Consider the following 18,872-nt stretch of genomic DNA (forward strand, 5'->3'; position numbering starts at 1 on the left):
TATGCCCAGCCTCAGATAGCTCCGGACATCAGGCCTGCTCCTCTAAGACCCACTGGGAAGTGGAGCTGAGCTCCTCTTCTGTAGACAGGCTGGCTTAAGAGAGAAGAAAGTGAAGGTCCACATGTGCTCTCCTCTTTCTCCCAAACTCACCAATCAGAGCGGCCGGAGTATGGGCACAGAGGCCCAAAGAGCTCCTCTAATGGAAGAGCCTCCATCTAGAACTTGATGTGTGGGGAATAAGCATCCTGTCCCCTAGCACCTAACATTTGTGTGTCCTTTACAGCTTATAAAACACTGCAGTCTATTCGGAAGAGAGGTCTTTATAACAAGCCACCACGTGATCCAAACTATTGTTTTCATATCTACTTCATCAATACAAAAAATGAGGTGTAAAATGGTAGGTGAACTGACCCTTTCTTGTTGTCCAGTCAGTAGAGAGTAGAGCTGAAATCTAAATCAGACCTCTGATAAATTTTTGAAACGAGGTTTCAAAAACTATTACAAACAGGTCAGGCAAGAGAGGCCTGCAGCCAGCATTGTTAATAACTTCACGGAAGTGAACAGACAGACTGATTGAGTTTGTGCAGGTAGCTGAGGACCAGGGAGCAATTTTTCATTTAACAAATACTGACCTGCTGCATGCTGTGCACTGGGGATGAAGCTGCAAACAAGACAGACAGGATTTCTGTCTAGTAGAACTTGGGTAGAAGAGGGAGGTGTCTAGGATTCAAGGAGATCTTCAGGAGGGAAAGCAGGTCACAGGGGTTTCTAGGAATGCTACTGGGCCCACATCCCAAGAGGTCACTGAAGATTCAGGATTAACCCCCAGTGAAATTGACTATGGTTGTAGTTTTGAGAAGTCAGGCTGGCCTTGGGGTTCAATGCAGTGAAACGAAGGTGTTGAACCATCCATGCCCATTGAACTAGAGTAGCACAGCATGGTCTAACTATAACAAAATAAAGCTTCCTGCTCTGCTACTTCAGCATTTCTTTGTGCTCACGATTTTCCTATTTAGCTTATTATATTTTTCTCTGCATCATTCAATAAAGTTATATCTTAAAACCCCAAAATTTTAGAGGATGAACCAAAATAAAAGAAAATCACCCATGTTAAAGCTAGGACTGCTAGACAGGGACTGAGAAGTGAGGTGTGGTGGTCACCAAAGCCAATACTTGAATAGCCTGGGAGGACTAGTGAAATGGGCAAATGGTGTGATAAAAACGCATGAATGGGGGCACCAGGAAGTTCCCATGGTTTGATTTCCCATCACTTGGTTTGAAAACCCACTTAAACCCAGAGCACCAGAATGTAGACTCTTTCTTACTGGGTAGTCTTCCTACTTTCAGTTTGATAAAAAAGAAACAGTGATTAATGACTGGAAATTACCTTCAGATGTCCAAGAGTGGAGGACTGCAGAGTGGGCTCTGCCAGCATTTATCACCTTGAGCCTTACCTCTCAGCCATGTTCTCCCAGAGTTATGTGGTGCCCCCAGAAGGCAGAGAGAGCCTGTCTCCCTATCTAGGTGTGACGATGCTCCCCCAGGGAGCCGCAGAGCCCTCTCCTTACACATGCTCTCCTGAGTCCGTCTGTGCATAGCAGGCTGGTCAGAGAAAGCAAAGCAGGGCTCAGCTCACACTCAGTTCAGAGGAGTATTTGGAACAGGTATTTGATGTCCAGAATTCATCACTCTTTTCAAGTCTTCCCAACTTGCAATATCTACCTTAGATTTGACAATGATCATCTGTGGCTTCTGTTATTCTGATATCTCACATTTAAGGTTATCTGATAAGGTCCCCCTCCCCCACCCCACCCCCCCCCACACACACAAATGTTTAATTTGTGAACAATAAATGCATCCACTCTATAAGAGCAATGAACTTTTTAGCATCAGGTTGTTGTTACTTATTTAATAACTAGAGGCCCAGTGCACAGATTCGTGTGTGAGGGGGGACCTTGGGGTCCCTCAGCCTGACCTGCACCCTTTAGCAGTCTGGGAACCCTCAGGGGATGTACAACTGATGGCTCAGTCAGACATCCTTACGCTGCTGCGGATGTGGGAGAGGCTCCCAACACCGCTGCTGCATTCACCAGCTGTGAGTCCGGCTTCTGGCTGAATGGTGCTCCCCCTATGGGAGCACACTGACTACCAGGAGGCAGCTCCTGCATTGAGTGTCTGCCCCCTGTTGGTCAGAGTGCATCATAACGACCGGTCATTCCACCGTTTGGTCAATTTGCATATTACCCTTTTATTATATAGGATAATTTAATGTCATGTGAAGTGAATCAACAATTATGGACTTCCCTGAATAGAGTATCTCTAAATGCTCATCATAACTAGCCTCCTGACTTTGCCATTAATTGATCAAAACCTATCCTATCAAAACATCAATCAGAAAGAATATATGCACCCCTATGTTCATAGCAGAGCAATTTACAATAGCTAAAATATGGAAACAGCCCAAGTGCCCATCAGTAGATGAGTGGATAAAAATGCTGTGGTACATCTACACCATGGAATACCATGCAGTTGTAAAAGAAAGGATTTCTTACACTTTGAGTCAGCATGGAGGGACCTGGAGAGTATTATGCTAAGTGAAATAAGACAGTCAGGGAAAGATAAGAATCACATGATCTCACTCATATATGGAATCTGATGAACAAAATAGATTCAGAGACAGAAACATGAACAGACTGATCAATCTCAGAGGGAAGGCAGAGGTCGGGGTTGGTGGGGAGAGATTAACCTGGAACGTATATGCATATATGCATAGCCCATGGAACCAGACAATAGTGTGGTGAAGGCCTGGGAGGGGCCAGTATGGAGTGGAGAGTCTTAATGGGGAAAAAAGGGGAACATTTGTAATACTCTTAATACTAAAGACAAATTAAAAATATCTGTCCTTCATTTTTTGTTTCTTCAATAGCTTTATTGAGGTAACACTGCAGATAATAAACTGTGTATATTTAAGTGAACCATTTGATGTCTTGATATAGTACACCCATGAAAGCATACCATAATCAAGACAATGAACATAAATATCACCCCAGATTTTCCTCATGCCACTCTTCCCGCTTCCTGCTCTCCTCACTCCACACCATTAACCTAAGAACCTACGATCTGTCATTATAGAATGTTGTATATTCTATGATTTTATACTGATGAAATCATATAGTATGTACTCTTTTTTGGTTTGTTTTATTTTTCATTCATAATTCCTTTCAGAGTCATTCATGTTAACATTTGTATCATTAATGTATTCCTTTTTATAGCCAGTAGCATTCCATTGTATGAATATACCACATTTGAAATTATCTGTTCAAGCCCTTCATCTGTTTATAGGCATTTAGATAGTTGTTCGCTTGGGCTATTACAGATAGAGCTCCTTTGAACACTTACATATAAATCTTTGTATGGACTTATGCTTTTCTTTCTATTGGGAAAATACCTAAGAATAAAATGGCTACATCACAGGGTATGTGTATGTTACTTATTTTAAGCTGCGCCACTGTTTTACAAACTGGCTGTACCATTTTACATCCCTAACAATTTATTAGAGTTCCATTCTCCATATTCTCTCCAATACTTGGTAAGATATATATATATATATATATATATATATATATATATATATATATATATATATAATTTATATATATATATATAATTTATATATATATATAATTTATATATATTTTATATATATATAATTTATATATATAATTTATATATATATAAATTTTAGCCATTTTTAATAAGTATATACTGAGTCTTACACTTCCCTAATGATTGATGTTGCTCAGTAACTTTTCAGTTGCTTTTTTGACATATGTATATTTCTTTGGTAAGTTGTTCAAATCACTTGCCGATTTTTTAAAAATTTGGCTATTTTCTTACCAATTTGAAGAGTACTTCATATTCTAAATACAAATCCTTTATCAATTGTATACTATGCAAATACTTTCTATCAGTGTGTGGCTTCTATTTTATCATTTTATACAGGTCTTGCAAAGAACAAGTTTTTCATTGATGAAGTTTCATTTACCAATTTGTTCTTTTATGGGACACGCTTTTGGTGTCATACCTAAGAAGTTACAAAGATTTTCCCTGTATTTTCTTCTCGAAGTGTACCAGACTTAAGTTTTACATTTAAGTTTATGATTCATGTAGAGTTAATATATTAATGTTGTAAAAGGTGTGACTCAAAGTTTATTTTTTTATATACGAAGGATGTTCAACTGTTTCAGTACTATTCATTGAAAAGGCTAGCATTTTTACACAGAATTTTCTTTGTAGCTTTGTAAAAAAAAGAAACAGTACTCCATATTTGTTTTGGCCTATTTTTATGCTATTATATCCAATTGAACTGTTTAACTATCTTTACATCAAAACCATACTGTGTTCATTACTGCATCTTTATAGTAAGTCTTAAAATGAGGTGCTGTTAATTCTTCAATGTTTTCAAAGTTGTTTTGGTTATTGTAGATAGTTTGCATTTCCATGTGAATTTTAGAATTGGCTTTTTAATTTCTACCTAAAACTTTGTTAGGATTTTATTGGGATTGCCTTGAACTTATAAATTATAAATCAATTTAGGGAGAGCTGACAATATTGCTATTGTTATGACAATAATAATTTATGAACATGGATGTGTTTTATTTACTTGGGACTTAGTGAATTTCCTTCAGCAATGTTTTCAGTTTTGAGTGTATGGAAATCTTTTGTCAAGTATTATATATATTTGATGGTATTATAAGTGCTATCTTTAAATTTTCAATTTCTGTTTTTTTCTTGCGAATATATAGAAATATAAGTGATTTTTGTGTAGAGATCTCATATCCTGCAATTTTCTGAAGTAACTAATTGTAATATATACATAACAACTTCTACTTAGACATTTATGTTGGCATCGACATTCATGTTGTCTGCATATAAAGACGGTTTTACGTCTTCCTTTTTTCCTTTCCAGTTTGTTTTCTTGCCTTATATCTCTTGCTAGCATCTCCAGTATAATGTTGAATAGAAGCAGTGAGAGTGAACATTCTGATTTTAGGGGAACCATTAAGTACAATGTTAGCTGTAGGATTTTGAAGATCAGGTAGAATAAATTCCCTTTTATTCTTAGTTTGCTAAAAATTTCTTTCACAGCATACATTGGATTTTGTCAAATAAAGCATTATCATAATTTCTCAAAATGACTGAAAAAGATCAATATCTAAAAGCAGCCAGAAAAAAAGACACATTATTATGTACAGAGAAGCCAAGGTAATGATGGCAGTAAGTTTACCATCATTAAAATAAAAAAAATTAAAAAATGGTAAGAAAGAACATAGTGGAGTAGCATCCTTTAAGTACTGAAAGAATAAAACTGCCAACTTAGCAATCATACCAAGTTAAAATGACTTTTAAAAATGAAGGCAAAATAAAGACTTCTTCAGATATACAAAATTTGAAAGGATTCAGCACCAGCAGACTGGCACTGCAAAAAAAAATGTAAAAGGAAAATGACACTAAACAGAAATACATATCAATACCAAAAAGAAACAGAAAAATGGTAGCTATGTAAATATATATATATATATATATATATATATATATATATATATATATATACACACACACACACTAGAGGTCCGGTGCATGAAATTCGTGCACTGGGTGGGGGGGGGGAGTGTCCCTCAGCCCAGCCTGCCCCCTCTCACATACTGGGAGCCCTCAGGTGTTGACCCCCATCACCCTCCAATTGCAGGATCGGCCCCTTGCCCAGGCCTGACGCCTCTGACAGAGGTGTCAGGCCTGGGCAGGGGACCCTCATTTCCCCCCATCACTGGTTCTGCCCCAAGCCCAGGCCTGATGTCTCTGGCCCAGGCGTCAGGCCTGGGCAGGGGACCCCCAGACCCCTCCGATTGCTGGTTCTGCCCCTTGCCCAGGCCTGATGCCTTGGCCAGAGGTGTCAGGCTTGGACAGGGAACCCCCATCTCCCCTGGATCACTGGCTCTGACCCCCGCCCAGGCCTGAGGCCTCTGGCCCAGGAATCATGCCTGGGCAGGGGACCCCCATCTCCCTCTGATCGCTTGCTCCACCCCCCGCCCAAACCTGACGCCTCTGACCCAGGCTTCAGGCCTGGGCAAGGGGACCATCATATCCCTCCAATCCCCGGCTCCACCCCCCACCCAGGCCTGATGCCTCGGCCAGAGGAGTTGACCCTCATCACCCTCCGATCACCAATCACTGGATCGGCCCCTTGACCAGGCCTGAGGCCTCCGGCAGAGGTGTCAGGCCTGGGCAGGGGATCCCCAGCTCCCCGCGGTTGCAGGCTTCACCCCTGCCCAGGCCTAACTCCTCTGGCCAAGGCACTAGGCCTGGGCAGAGGACTCCCAGCTCCCCGCGATCTCCCGCTCTGCCCCTGCCCAGGCCTAACACCTCTGGCAGAGGCATTAGGCTTGGGCAGAGGACCCCCAGCTCCCCGCGGTTGCAGGCTCAGCCCCTGCCCAGGCCTAACGCCTCTGGCCTAGGCATCCGGCCCAGGCAGCGGGGACCCGTAGTGGCAGCAGGCTCTGCCCCTGCCCCTGCAGGACGCCCCTGGGGCCGACTTTGCCCTGCCCCCCACCTCTTAGCTCCCCCCTGGGTTTCCGATCACTGTCAGTGGCAGGGGGCTTCTTCCTGCTTTCCCTTTCGCCTCCCTGCATTGTGCCTACATATGCAAATTAGCCACCATCTTTGTTGGCAGCTAACTGCCATCTTAGTTGGCAGTTAATTTGCATATAGCCCTGATTAGCCAATGAAAAGGGTAGCGCCGTACGCCAATTACCATTTTTCTCTTTTATTAGTGTAGATAATTTTTCCTTTTTATTTAAATCATTTTTAAAATAGTTGATTTTTTGAAGCAAAAATAATAATATAGGATGGTGTATGTAACATGTGAGAAAGGAAAATATCTGTCAGCATTGGAACAAAGGAGAAATGAACACATACCAGTGTAAGTTCTTACACTGTACATGAAAATGGTACAATATCACTTGAAGGTAAACAGTGGTGAGTTAAAGATGTAACCTATAAACACTAAAACAACTACTAAAATAATACAACACAGAATTACAGGTAACAAGTGAACAAAAGGGATAACATGGAATAATAAAAATTAGTCAATTCAAAAGAAGGCATGAAAAGAACAGATGGGAGACAAAAGTGAAATGATGAGTGATCTAAATCCAATCGCATCAGTAAGTGCATGAGTTGTATGCTCACTCTCATCAGGACTGTCACTTCTCATTTCCCCCGCCCCACCCCTCTCCCCCACTTTGCATCTAGCACAGGCACAGGCATGGGCTTACTGAGCATTTGGCCTTTACAACAAAAATTATCCTCCTCATTTTACTAGAGATTAAGGCTTGAAGTTCAGTTACTCACACAAACTCACACCGAAAGCTGTAGCTGCTTAAGACTATAACTAAAGGCCCGGTGCACAAAAATTTGTGCACTCGGGGAAGGGGGGGGGGTGGTCCCCTGAGCCTGGCCTGTGCCCATTTGCAGTCCAGGGCCCCTTGGGGGATGTCCACCTGTAGACTTAGGCCCACTCCCTGGGGGATCAGGCCTAAGCTTGCAGTCAGACATACTTCTGGCAGCCAGGGAGCCCTCGGGGAAGTCTGACTAAAGGCTTAGGCCCCCAAGGGAGCTGTGATGAGGAAGTTGGGGTGACAAAGGAGCCACACTGTCCTGCCCCGCCGCCCTGGGTCCGGTCGCACACGGGACGCCCGCGGCCCCCAGTCGCAGAGAGCAGGCCCGGATGGCGGCGGGGCGGGTGGGATGGTGCTGTCCTGCCCCACCACCCTGGGTGGCAAATAGCAGGCCCAGATGGTGGCAGGGCAGGTGGGATGGCGTTGACCCACCCTGCCTGCAGTATGCAAATTAGCCGCCATCTTTGTTAGCGGTTAATTTGCATTTTGCACTGATTAGCCAATGGGAGGCGTAGTGAAGATACTGTCAATTACCTTGTTTGTCTATTATTAGATAGGATTCCCTGTCCAGATTCCAAGTCTGAGATGTTTCTAGGTACTGAAAACTCCCTGTTATAATAGTGGGGGGCAGATAGGATAGAGCTGAGAAAAGGGCTATAACCCCAGTGATGGTGGACCTAAGGTGAGATGCAGTCTTTTTGACATTCCTTTGTTGGGCTGACCTGCTCTCTGAATGGACAGCACCTCACCCACATTCACCCCTCTGGCCTTCTCTCTATGCTCAGGTTGTTACACATTCTCAGGCAAGCCCTATGTAAGGTCAGCTGAAATCCTCCCAGATCCACTGACCAAGCTACGCTGCCTGGGACAGGGCTGCGGGCACCTGGAGAATGAATGGCATCCTCCTAATTTGCCTAGAAATGTCCTCTGGGTTAGCAGTGGCCCTCACTACTCCCCTGGCCCATCCCTCAACTGGGAATTTATTAAAAAGAGGAGGTGCTTAACTCTCTGTTGTATTCTCACAGAGGATTCTCACTCAAGGCCTGCCTCATGGTCCATGATCCTTACAGAGTGGCCAGAGCCATATCCCAGTGCTGGCGAGGGTGTCTGCTGCTTCTCTTCTCCGCCACTTTGGTGTATATGCATGAGGGGTAGGCAACCACTATGCCTCTAGGAATCTAACTGTTTTAATTACTTCCCTTTCCTTTAACCTTCTCCCGCCCCCAGGGGTGGAGGTGTATCTGGTTTCATGATCTCCCATCTTGAATGGCAATCAGTGTTGCACCAGACGTGGCTTCTCCTATCCTTGACTTTATCTTAATAAATAATCCAACATATTTAGCAGAAATCATTACATCTTTGTTTAGGGATTAGGACTGGAGATATATTTAAACTGCGCTGAGCACTGGTAATCCTGAAAGGGCTGAAGCAATCCTGAGAGCACAATGGGGCCACAGCAGTGAGTGCGCTCGCTCAGCTGCAGCTGTTATTAAGGCAGCTGTCTGCTCAGCACAGAGTAGATAAGGGAAAATCAGTATGCGTGTGCACATATGTATACGGGCTCACTCTGCTGTGCATGGGTGCATGCAAATACACCTGCCTGCACACTCCAAAGGCATGAACTCATGTAATTATGTTTGCAAGCCTAAGCAAGCTCATATGAGCTCACACAGACACAGGCATTTGTGGAAAGTGCCTGTTTATGCATATGAAATCATATATGCCCACTCATATAATTTTGCACATGCACACATGACTACCTCCCTACACTTCTGGTGGTACAAATACGCAAACAAACAGCTGTTCTGTAGCCCTCTGGAACAAGGCATCGTGCTCAGAGTGTGAGTCCCAAGGTTTCACATGTACAGCTTGCAAACAGCTCTGGATCTGTTTTCGCTATTTCTTCCTGCGTCTGTGCACAGCAGTCTCCATCTCCTGGGAGTTTTAGCAGAACCTTCCTTGGCTGGCTTATGATGCCAGGGGTCACTTGGAAAGACTACTAGAGCCTGATTTATTCAGTTTCCCTTTGCCCCAGGAGTTAGGACACTAGGAGCTAGATTCATTAAAGCATATCAGCTATCTGCCCACAGACGTCATGAGGCTCAGTACTGCCTCAACCATAGGTGGCCTTGACATATCTTTCATTCATTCATTCTCTCAATAGGAATGTCTAGGGTTTTTGCTGGGTGTCCTGTGCAATGTGTTGCATGGTGTAGAAGTACTTATGAGGTATATTTCTGTCTTTCAGGGTCTTGTGGGAAGGGGTACAGGCCTACATACAAGCATCAGTGATGTAACAGTAAAAGGCAGTTACATAATGGTACAAAAGGTTCCAATTGAGCAGGTGTCCAGGGTCCATGAAACTATGTTCAGGAGATTGATCAGGAGATGCCCAAGAATGACGCACAGGTCTCAGCATCTAGCCATCCTCAGGGCTAATATTTAGTACAATGATGTAGTAGGGATGCACAGTTGAGTCCCAGGGGGAAAAGCACAGGTAGGGACTGAGGAATCCATGTGCAGGTTTTTCATGCTCTTTCCTTCCCCTGATGGGGCACACTGAGTACACTATTCCAGTGAAAACACAGTGACACAATGTTTCTGCCAAGGAAAGTCCGGAACTCAGCGCCCAAGACTATTACTGGGGCTAGTCATAGAGGCACATACCTATGCATATGCCCAGCACATGCCAAGACTCCAGCCTCTTGGAAGGCAAGCCTGTTCAGCATAGACATAGTCTAGTGGTCAGCAAACTGTGGCTCGGCAAACCACGGCTCACGAACCACATGCAGTTCTTTTACCCTTGAGTGTGGCTCTTTCATAAAATAATGGCTCTTCCACAAAATACCAACTTCTGCACATGGGCCACAAAGTTTCAATCGCACTGTACGTGCGCGCCTGCAAGTGGTATTTTGTGGAAGAGCCACACTCAAGGGGCCAAAGAGCCGCATGTGGCTCGTGAGCCTTGGTTTGCTGACCACAGGTCTAGGCACAGCGAGTCACTCTTGCCATTTAGGGGAAGTATTATATGACTGTAAGGACCTGCTTGCCAGCCATGTACCCAGATGTAAGCAAGCGTTTGTGAGGATAGCAGTGTCAGACCTGCTCCGTCTACTCTTTTCTGCACAGTGTGGTAGGAAAGAGTGGGCAGTTCTAGGAAGAGAAAGATGAGCATGGGCTGGAAGGTTAATGGAGCAGAGAGCTCTTGAAGACTGATTGGGTTTGAGCAACAGGCAGGACTGGAGGTGGGTGGAGAAGACTGAAAGGCTCAGTTTCAAGGGAGAACATCAAGGCAGGTGGGAGGGTGGGCAATGGGGGAGCAAGTTTCTTTTTTTTTTCTTTTTTTCTTTTTTTTTTTTTACAAGCAGTAAGAAACACTTTATTATAACTTTACAACATATAAATAGCTTGGGTCAAATCTGTGCTTTCTGGCAGCTGGGCATGTTTCCACCCTTGCAGGCACCTGCCTTCCTTCACGTTGCACTGTTCATTGGGTGGCTCTGGCCCTGGGGCCCAGTGGTTAGAAGCTGGAGAGAGAGAGGGCCAGGCAGCCCAGTTCCATCTCCACATGTAGTGGCCTGTGCCAGTCATAAGCTGGGGTTGTGGCTGGTGTGGAAGGACCGCTCGTCAGGGGTGAGGCCAGCAAAGAAGGGGTGCAGCAGGGCCTCCGCCAGTGTGATGCGCTGGGCAGGGTCAATCTCTAACATCCTCCTCATCAGGTCAAACAGCTGCACGTGCTCCAGGGAGTCTTGGAGCATGTAACTCTCCAGAGGTTTGTAGTTCTCCATCACATACTGGCCATCAGAGCTGTTCTCATCCCAGACCAGGGCCCCTTTGTAAAAATATTTCTGCTTCCTGGTACGGTGGATCATGTGTGATGGGATGGGTCCCAGGATCTTCTCCATCATCACCAAATGCTCTCGGTTTTCGTGGGTCTGGAAAAGTACGAAGCCCCGGTAATACTCGAAGAGAATGCAGCCAATGCTCCAGACGTCACAGGGCTGGGCCCAGCCCAGCTCAAGGATCACCTCAGGTGGGCGGTAACAACGAGTGGCCACAATGGTTGTGTGATGCTCGTGGTCAAAGGTAGCACCGCCGAAGTCAGCAACTCGGATGCTGGAGTCCTTCACTGACCTCTCCTCACAGCCTGTGTGCTCATTGTAGAGCGTTTCGAACTCAGAATTGACAAACAGGATGTTCTCTGGCTTCAAGTCTGTGTGGGTCAGTCGGTTCTCATGTAGGAATCTCAGGGCGTGGCAGAGCTGGTGGGCCATGTGCCGGACATGTGGTAGGGGGTAAGGCTGGAAATGATTCTCCTTCAGGAACTCAAAGGTGTTCTTGCCCAGGAGCTCAAAGGCGATGCACATATGACCGTGGAAGTTAAACCAGTCGTACATCAAGACGCACAAGAACTGGTTCTCTTTGTCCTTTTCCTTGATTTTTTGGAGAACATTGATTTCTAGTCGGGCAGCCTTCCGGTACTTGTCCACGTTGCGAATGATCTTCAGGGCAACCTGAGACTTCCCTCTGGCATGGTCCAAGCACTCCACCACCTTGCCAAAGGTGCCTTTGCCCAGGTCCCCCACAATCTCATATCGCTCTTGGAGCCAATCGCCCACCCGGCACACCAGGTGGCCCTCCTTGTCATCTTCCACGCTCCGGCGGCTGCAGTTACTGCTCTGTTGGCTTCTCGAGGAGGCACTGCTACCAGCCCTGGGGCGGCGTCTGTGGCAATGGCAATGGCAATGGCGGGCATGTTTGCGAGTCCGGTACAGCTCCCAATCCCGGGAACGTTGATGGGACCGTGAAGATCCATAGCAGTCCTCTCCAAAAGATGGGCTCCGCTCTTCACATCGGTATGTGCCGCTATCACGGCGCTCCCGGTACCGCCTCTGGGAGGGTAAGCGGTCATGGCTTCTGGACCGAGATCTCCGGGGTGGAGGCTCCCATCGAGATGGGTATCGCAGTCTCCCTTCGTGCTCCCGACTGTAAGACCTCCTTCTATTCCATCGGTAGCTCAGGTACGGGTGTGGCTCAGGGGAGCGGTATCGCTTACACTGATGCATCCTCTCCCAGGCTCTGGCGGCGATGCGCAACCAACCGCCGGCGTTTTAAATATGCCCTACCCCAGTCTGGATTCGCTTTCGAGGTATGTGTCTCTCTGGCGGGCACAGAGCAGGCCCTCAGGAACACACAGGTCTTCCCTCACGCTGGCCTCCCGAACCTACTCGGTCCCTTCTCTGGACTCACCAGGAGCAGACGGCTCTTGTCTGGTTCGTGGCGCGGAAAGCGAAAGGAGAACCTCCCACAAGTCTCTCTGTAGACAGTCTGGCACAGGACTGCGGGAGCCATGGCCTGACCCTGGTATATATACGCCATTACCAGGACCGAGTTATTAACCACGCCCACCAAAGTCCAGGGGCTCCGCCCCCAGGGGCAGGGATGAACCAGAGTAAGAGGCTTTTCAGTGCTTTCCTGAAGCCAGAGAGGATTAAGTGTTAATAAGCATGATCTAATTTGCCCCTGGTATTCTCTCTTAATCCTGCCAACAACATTTATAAATTTACTTATTTTTTTCAATTCTTTATTAGTTAAGGTGTTACAAATGTGTCCTCATCCCCCCCCATTAATCCCCCATCCTCTCCGCCCTACTTATTTTTTTTAATTAAATCTTTATTGTTCAGATTATTACATTTGTTCCTCTTTTTTCCCACCATAACTCCCCTCCACCCAGTTCCCACCCCACCCTCCGCCCTCACTCCCCACCCACTGTCCTCATCCATAGGTGCACGATTATTGTCCAATCTCTTCCCTCATGCCCACACCCCTCCCCCCCTCCAAGAATAGTCAGTCCATTCCCTTTCTATGTCCCTGATTCTATTACAATCACCAGTTCATACTGTTCATCAGATTATTTATTCACTTAATTTTTAGATTCACTTGTTGATAGATGTGTATTTGTTGTTCATAATTTGTATTTTTACCTTTTTCTTCTTCTTCCTCTTCTTAAAGGATACCTTTCAGCATTTCATATAATACTGGTTTGGTGGTGATGAACTCCTTTAGCTTTTTCTTATCTGTGAAGCTCTTTATCTGACCTTCAGTTCTGAATGATAGCTTTGCTGGATAAAGTAATCTTGGTTGTAGGTTCTTGGTATTCATCACTTTGAATATTTCTTGCCACTCCCTTCTGGCCTTCAAAGTTTCTGATGAGAAATCAGCTGACATTCATATGGGTATTCCCTTGTAGGTAACTGATTTTCTTTCTCTTGCTGCTTTAAGGATTCTCTCTTTGTCTTTTGCTCTTGGCATTTTAATTATGATGTGTCTTGGTGTGGTCCTCTTTGGATTGCTTTTGTTTGGGGTTCTCTTCGCTTCCTGGAGTTGGAAGTCTATTTCTTTTACCAGGTAGGGGAAGTTTTCTGTCATTATTTCTTCAAATAGGTTTTCAATATCTTGCTCTCTCTCTTCTTCTGGCACCCCTATAATTCTGATGTTGGTACGCTTGAAGCTGTCCCAGAAGCTCCTTACACTATCTTCGTATTTTTGGATTCTTTTTTCATTTTGCTTTTCCAGTTGGGTGTTTTTTGCTTCTTCGTATTTCAAATCTTTGACTTGATTCTTGTGATCCTCTGGTCTGCTGTTGGGAGTCTGTATAATATTCTTTATTTCAGTCAGTGTATGCTTAATTTCTAGTTGGTTCTTTATCACAACATTGAGGGTTTCACCAGTCTTCTTGAGGATCTCACTACATTTATCGGCGGTCTCACCAGTCTATTCGTGGGCCTTATTAAATTTATTGGCGGCTTCTAGACAGTTCTTTAAAGACCTTAAAAGTGTGGTTTTGAACTCTATATCCAGCAGTTTGCTTTCCTCCAATTCTGTCATTTGTGTCCTGTTTCTTTGTCTCGGCATTTTTCATGCTTCCCTGTGTCGATAGAGTGCCTTTCTGTGCTAAGTGTCCCAATTACCTGAGGTAGACACTCTTGGTGCACCACCTTGTGGGCTTTGTGCACAGTCTTGTTGTAAGTAAGCCTTGATTGTTGTAGTTATCACTGTGAGGAATTGACCTCCAGGCCAATTGGCTGTGAGAATCAGCTGTGTCTGCAGTGGGAGAACTTCTGTGCTGGAGACACCCCTCTGGGGCTAGACTTGCTTCGATGGGGCTTTGGTGCTCACTGAGTCTGCCCCCTGAGTGTGTCTTTTATGGTTCCACGGAGCTGAAAACTGGATGGTCCCACTCTGACCTCTGGGCTTCTTGGCTCCTGGATCTCTAGGGAGGTGACAATCTAGCCTTTGACTGAGGCTATCCAGCAAAAGTCTCCCTGCAGGGCTTGGGCGGGGCGGGTCCCATGGGATCAACAGGGTGGGGTTAGCAATTATGGCTGCTCTCAGTCTTGCCCTCAGAGACTCTGCTTCTCAGTGTCCCAGTAATCGCTGCAAGCCACACAGAGAGAAAGCTGCCCTAGGGTTTTGAGCAATGCCAGATAGTCCAGCTTCTCCCGTATGAGTCTGGGTCCCTAGAGACTCGCCGGGAACTGGAGTTCAGAGCCTGAGACTCCCTCCTGATTGAAAACAACAACCATGCCCTCAGCTGCCAGCCCGCTCCGCATGCACTCAGCACCTTAGTATTTTACTTCAGCACTGCGCCTCCTCTGAGTCTTGGTATGCTTTTCTCTTTCCTCCTAGTTGTAGAACTTCCACTCAGCCAGCCTTCCTGTGGTTCTGGATGATGTCCTTTCCATCTTTTAGTTGTAGTTTTGAAGTGGTTGTTAGAGGCAGCAAACTCTGGTGTTTACCTATGCCGCCATCTTGGTTTCTCCCCTACTTATTTTTTAAAAATACATTTCAGCAGCAGATGGCTCTTCTCCGTCCTGAAATGCCAAAAGGGAAAGCTGAATCTCCCACAAGGAATCTCTACACAGGATTCCAGGATGTGTTTCTTACAGGAGCAGATGGCTCTTGTCCAGTCTGTAGCGCTGAAAGCGAAAGGAGAACCTCCCACAAGTCTCTCTGGCAGTCTGGCATGGGACTGGGAGCTAGTTTCTTGACCTGTTCAGCAAACTGGGGTATCCGCCATGAGCTGAAATTCTAGAATAGGTCGTGGTATCTGGTCCTTAAGTCCTATAAACTAAGACAGGATGTAAGCATCCCAGCAAGCCAGCAGGAGGATTGGAGGAGAGGAACCTAGTCTTATCTTAGGAAGTCCTTGAACATTCTATTCTAGCAGGAACCTGAAGGATGAATAAGGAGTATGCCAGGTGAGGGTGGATGAGCAGCCGGCTAGTGTCCCAAGACTGCACATGCAAAGGCCTAGGAGAAAGAGGACACAGTGAGTCCAACAGTCTACACCAAATTATTGTCCCTTGGCAGGCCAGGCACTATGGGAATGTTTCTTGCTTGTTTCTTTTGTTGCCAAAATAAGATCCCAATCAATCATCAGGGCCAGGTTCACATTCAGTTTTATAGTTATTATACTATTGAATGCCTGCTAAGTGTACAGTATAACCACTTTATAGGAAGGGCACCAAAGTTTATCATAGTTGGGGGGGGGGGTGAGATTTTCTTGTCTGTAACTCATGTCTCACATAACTGTGAATACTGTTGATCCTATTTCCAAACATATGCACATGCAGATGGCCTCTTTTCAACTATAGCACTGTCCCTGGAGTCCGAGTTGCCAGCATCCCTCCCCTGATTTCCCTGAGCAGCCAGGATGTATCTTTAAAATGTAAATAAAACTATATCTCTCTCCTGCCTAAACCCTTACATCATTACCATTGCATTTGGTATCAAGTCCAAAGTGCTGACCATGGCCACATGCCCCAGTGGGCTTGCTTCTTCATGCTATTCATTGGATTACACTCACTATGGCCTTCTTTCTGTCTCTGGAAGACACAAGCTCATTCTTGCCCCAGGACCTTTACCCTTGCTGTTCCCTCTGCCTGTAACTCTCTTTTCTCAGATCACCAGGTGTCTCTCTCCTTCTCATGACCCACATCTCTATTTCAAGTTCTTCTCCACATCACCCCCACCTCCATAACTTACTGTTTGATTTATCCGGTGTTATTTTCTTCATATAGCTATCACAATTCGGAATTCCTTTTCTTATTTGAATTTATTGTCTTTCCCCCTCAATTTCAGTGTAAAGCCCCTGATGGCAGAGCCCTGCTTAGCTTGCTTATTCAGCGCTTAAAAATGTGCCTGGCATCAAACATATTTGTGAAATGAATGAAGTGTCACTCAGCTAGTAAGTGGCTAGACTGGGGCATCTACAGAGATTCCTGTGCTCCATATTTTATCTGTGTTGGGACATTCCACTCCCTCCAGCACAAGGATGAGAGGGGAAATACCTGTAGAACATGCCACAGAGAGGAAATACAGGCAGCAGTGGACAGCTGGAGAGGGGGCTGAAGGGGCATCTGTGGCCAGTCCCTCAATAGACAGTGCACAGCAGCCTAAATGGTCAAGCTGAGCAAAGAGCCTTAAGCAGAAAGAGTCATGGGATCTGTGGAGTCCAGACAGGTGGTCTGAAAGGTCATTCCCGGCTAACAGGGCATTCTTATTGACAAGGGAGGAATGCAGCCAAAAGGGAAACTGAGGCAAGCCTGTAATGTCAGCTGTGGTAGCCAGGCATGGCAGCCAGGCACTAGCTGCTAGTCTGAATGAGGGATCAGACTTTCTTCCCTGGGCCAAAGGGCAAGAGTTAGGCATGCAAAATATAGGAGGAAACGGGGCACCCGCCAGAGTGTCAATTCAGAAACCTGCATGGGGTTCAATTGGTGAAATTACAGACGTGGCTGAAGTTGGGGTGTTTTAGCTGGGCCATGAATGCCTGGGATCAAGAGCAAATATGGATGTGGTGTGGAACCGCTCCTTTCTTCCTGAGATGAAGCTGGGGTTGGCCTCAGGGCCCAGGGCAGTGGGAGTCTGCATGGACTCATCACAAGGCCACAACTGTAGCTTCTGGGGGGCTGAGGAGCAGAAGCAGGCAGCCAGGAGGCCACCACATCAGGAGCCAAGTCCAAACTTCTCTGGAACCAGCAGGAACAGAGGCTGGTATAGGGCTTTAGAAGAAATCTCTTGCACAGGAAAAAGCCATGCCAGTGGCCCTTCCCACTGCCATGCAGCTGAGCTGGTCCCACTGAGGCTGGGAGCTCAGAACAGAAGTGCCTTGAAGGTGAGCTCTGCCCCATCTCTGCTCAGAGTATGTGCAAGCTAAGATGATGTTCCTCTACACTTTACAGCAAACCATTGGCTTTCTTTGGCTCCAGAGTGTTAAATGAGGGTTGGGGTCAGAAAGAGAGTGGGAGAGGTTCCAGAGCCTCTGAGCACAGCCCCTTCCCCACATGTAGTAAAACATGATGGGAGACCCCTGCCCGTGTGCACCTCTGGGGCCCGATGGGCCAGTGCCCACTACACGTCCTAGCATGGAGGTAGCTCCCAGCAGATGGTGGATCAAACCTTGATGTTTCTGCATGTGCTTTGCACATTTTACTTGTTGGTAATGAATTTACAAATTTTTTAAAACAGAAAACAGAGCCTTCCCCCAGGCTGAACAGATGGGAAAGAAGGCTTTCTAAAGGCTTTTCAAAGTGGCCCTTTCTTCCCCCTTCTGTCTTAATAGCTCTCTTTGTCTACACATTCTGTATTAGCTGGGAGTGAGGGAGAATCTGCCCAGCCTTTGTTCCTCTGGCCTCCAGGAGAATACCCAGCAGGCCCGCCCCAGTCACAAACCCATGGGCAAGAGAGCATGGGGTCCTGGCCAGGCACCCTTCATCCTCCATCCCCAGTGCATGAGTCACTGTCCGAGGAGGGAAGAAGGGAAGGAAAACACCTTGCTAAGATGATACCGATTTCTCGGGCAGGGGCAAGAGGCCAACAATCCCCAGCAGCAGGAGTGGCATTGATTGAGTGGGTTATAGTGGAAAACTCGTGGTGGATTGATTAATGGCCCCGGAGTCTTACCCTTTCTTGATCCATCCCCTTGGCCGTATATCACTCTGCAGTGGGCTCCCACCTCTGGGGGTGGCACGAGCCCCACCCCTTAACTTGGTCATGTGACTTGCTTTGGCCAATGGGATGTTAGCAGACCTGAGGAAAGCAAAGGCTTGGAATGAACTTGCCCATTGAAGCTTGTTCCCTTGCTCCAGGAGAAGGGCATGCCTGTGTAAGTGGGCTGGTTCGAGGAGGAGGATGAAGAGGAGGAGGAGAATATGGAGCTAAGCCAATCCCCAGTCCACTGGAAAGGAAACTGGGACCAAAACATGCAAAGCAGGGGCCCTAGATCGAGAATCTAGAGAACAGCCAGTCACCTGTCTCTTCATCACGAAGACCCCCTCTGGAAGAAAAAATAATTCTGAAAATGGCTACAGCTTACCAAATGTAAATTAACTGAAAGGGCAATCACTGTAC

General features: G+C 46.1%; 1 protein-coding gene across 1 annotated transcript; it reads right to left on the reverse strand.

Annotated features, from left to right (window-relative positions):
* Positions 1-11,044: 11,044 nt before the first annotated feature.
* LOC118658560 (dual specificity protein kinase CLK3-like) lies at positions 11,045-12,538 on the reverse strand. The gene has a single exon (XM_036314063.1). It carries the CDS (start codon positions 12,521-12,523, stop codon positions 11,045-11,047), a length of 1,479 nt encoding a protein of 492 aa, XP_036169956.1. The 5' UTR covers positions 12,524-12,538.
* Positions 12,539-18,872: the final 6,334 nt, after the last annotated feature.

The sequence above is a fragment of the Myotis myotis genome, unplaced genomic scaffold (assembly GCF_014108235.1).
Source record: "Myotis myotis isolate mMyoMyo1 unplaced genomic scaffold, mMyoMyo1.p scaffold_m19_p_6, whole genome shotgun sequence".
Lineage (NCBI taxonomy): Eukaryota > Metazoa > Chordata > Mammalia > Chiroptera > Vespertilionidae > Myotis > Myotis myotis.

What these genes read in the sequence shown, in the direction of transcription:
- LOC118658560 (XM_036314063.1), bottom strand. Translation starts at nt 12,523, where the DNA reads ATGCATCAGTGTAAGCGATACCGCTCCCCTGAGCCACACCCGTACCTG.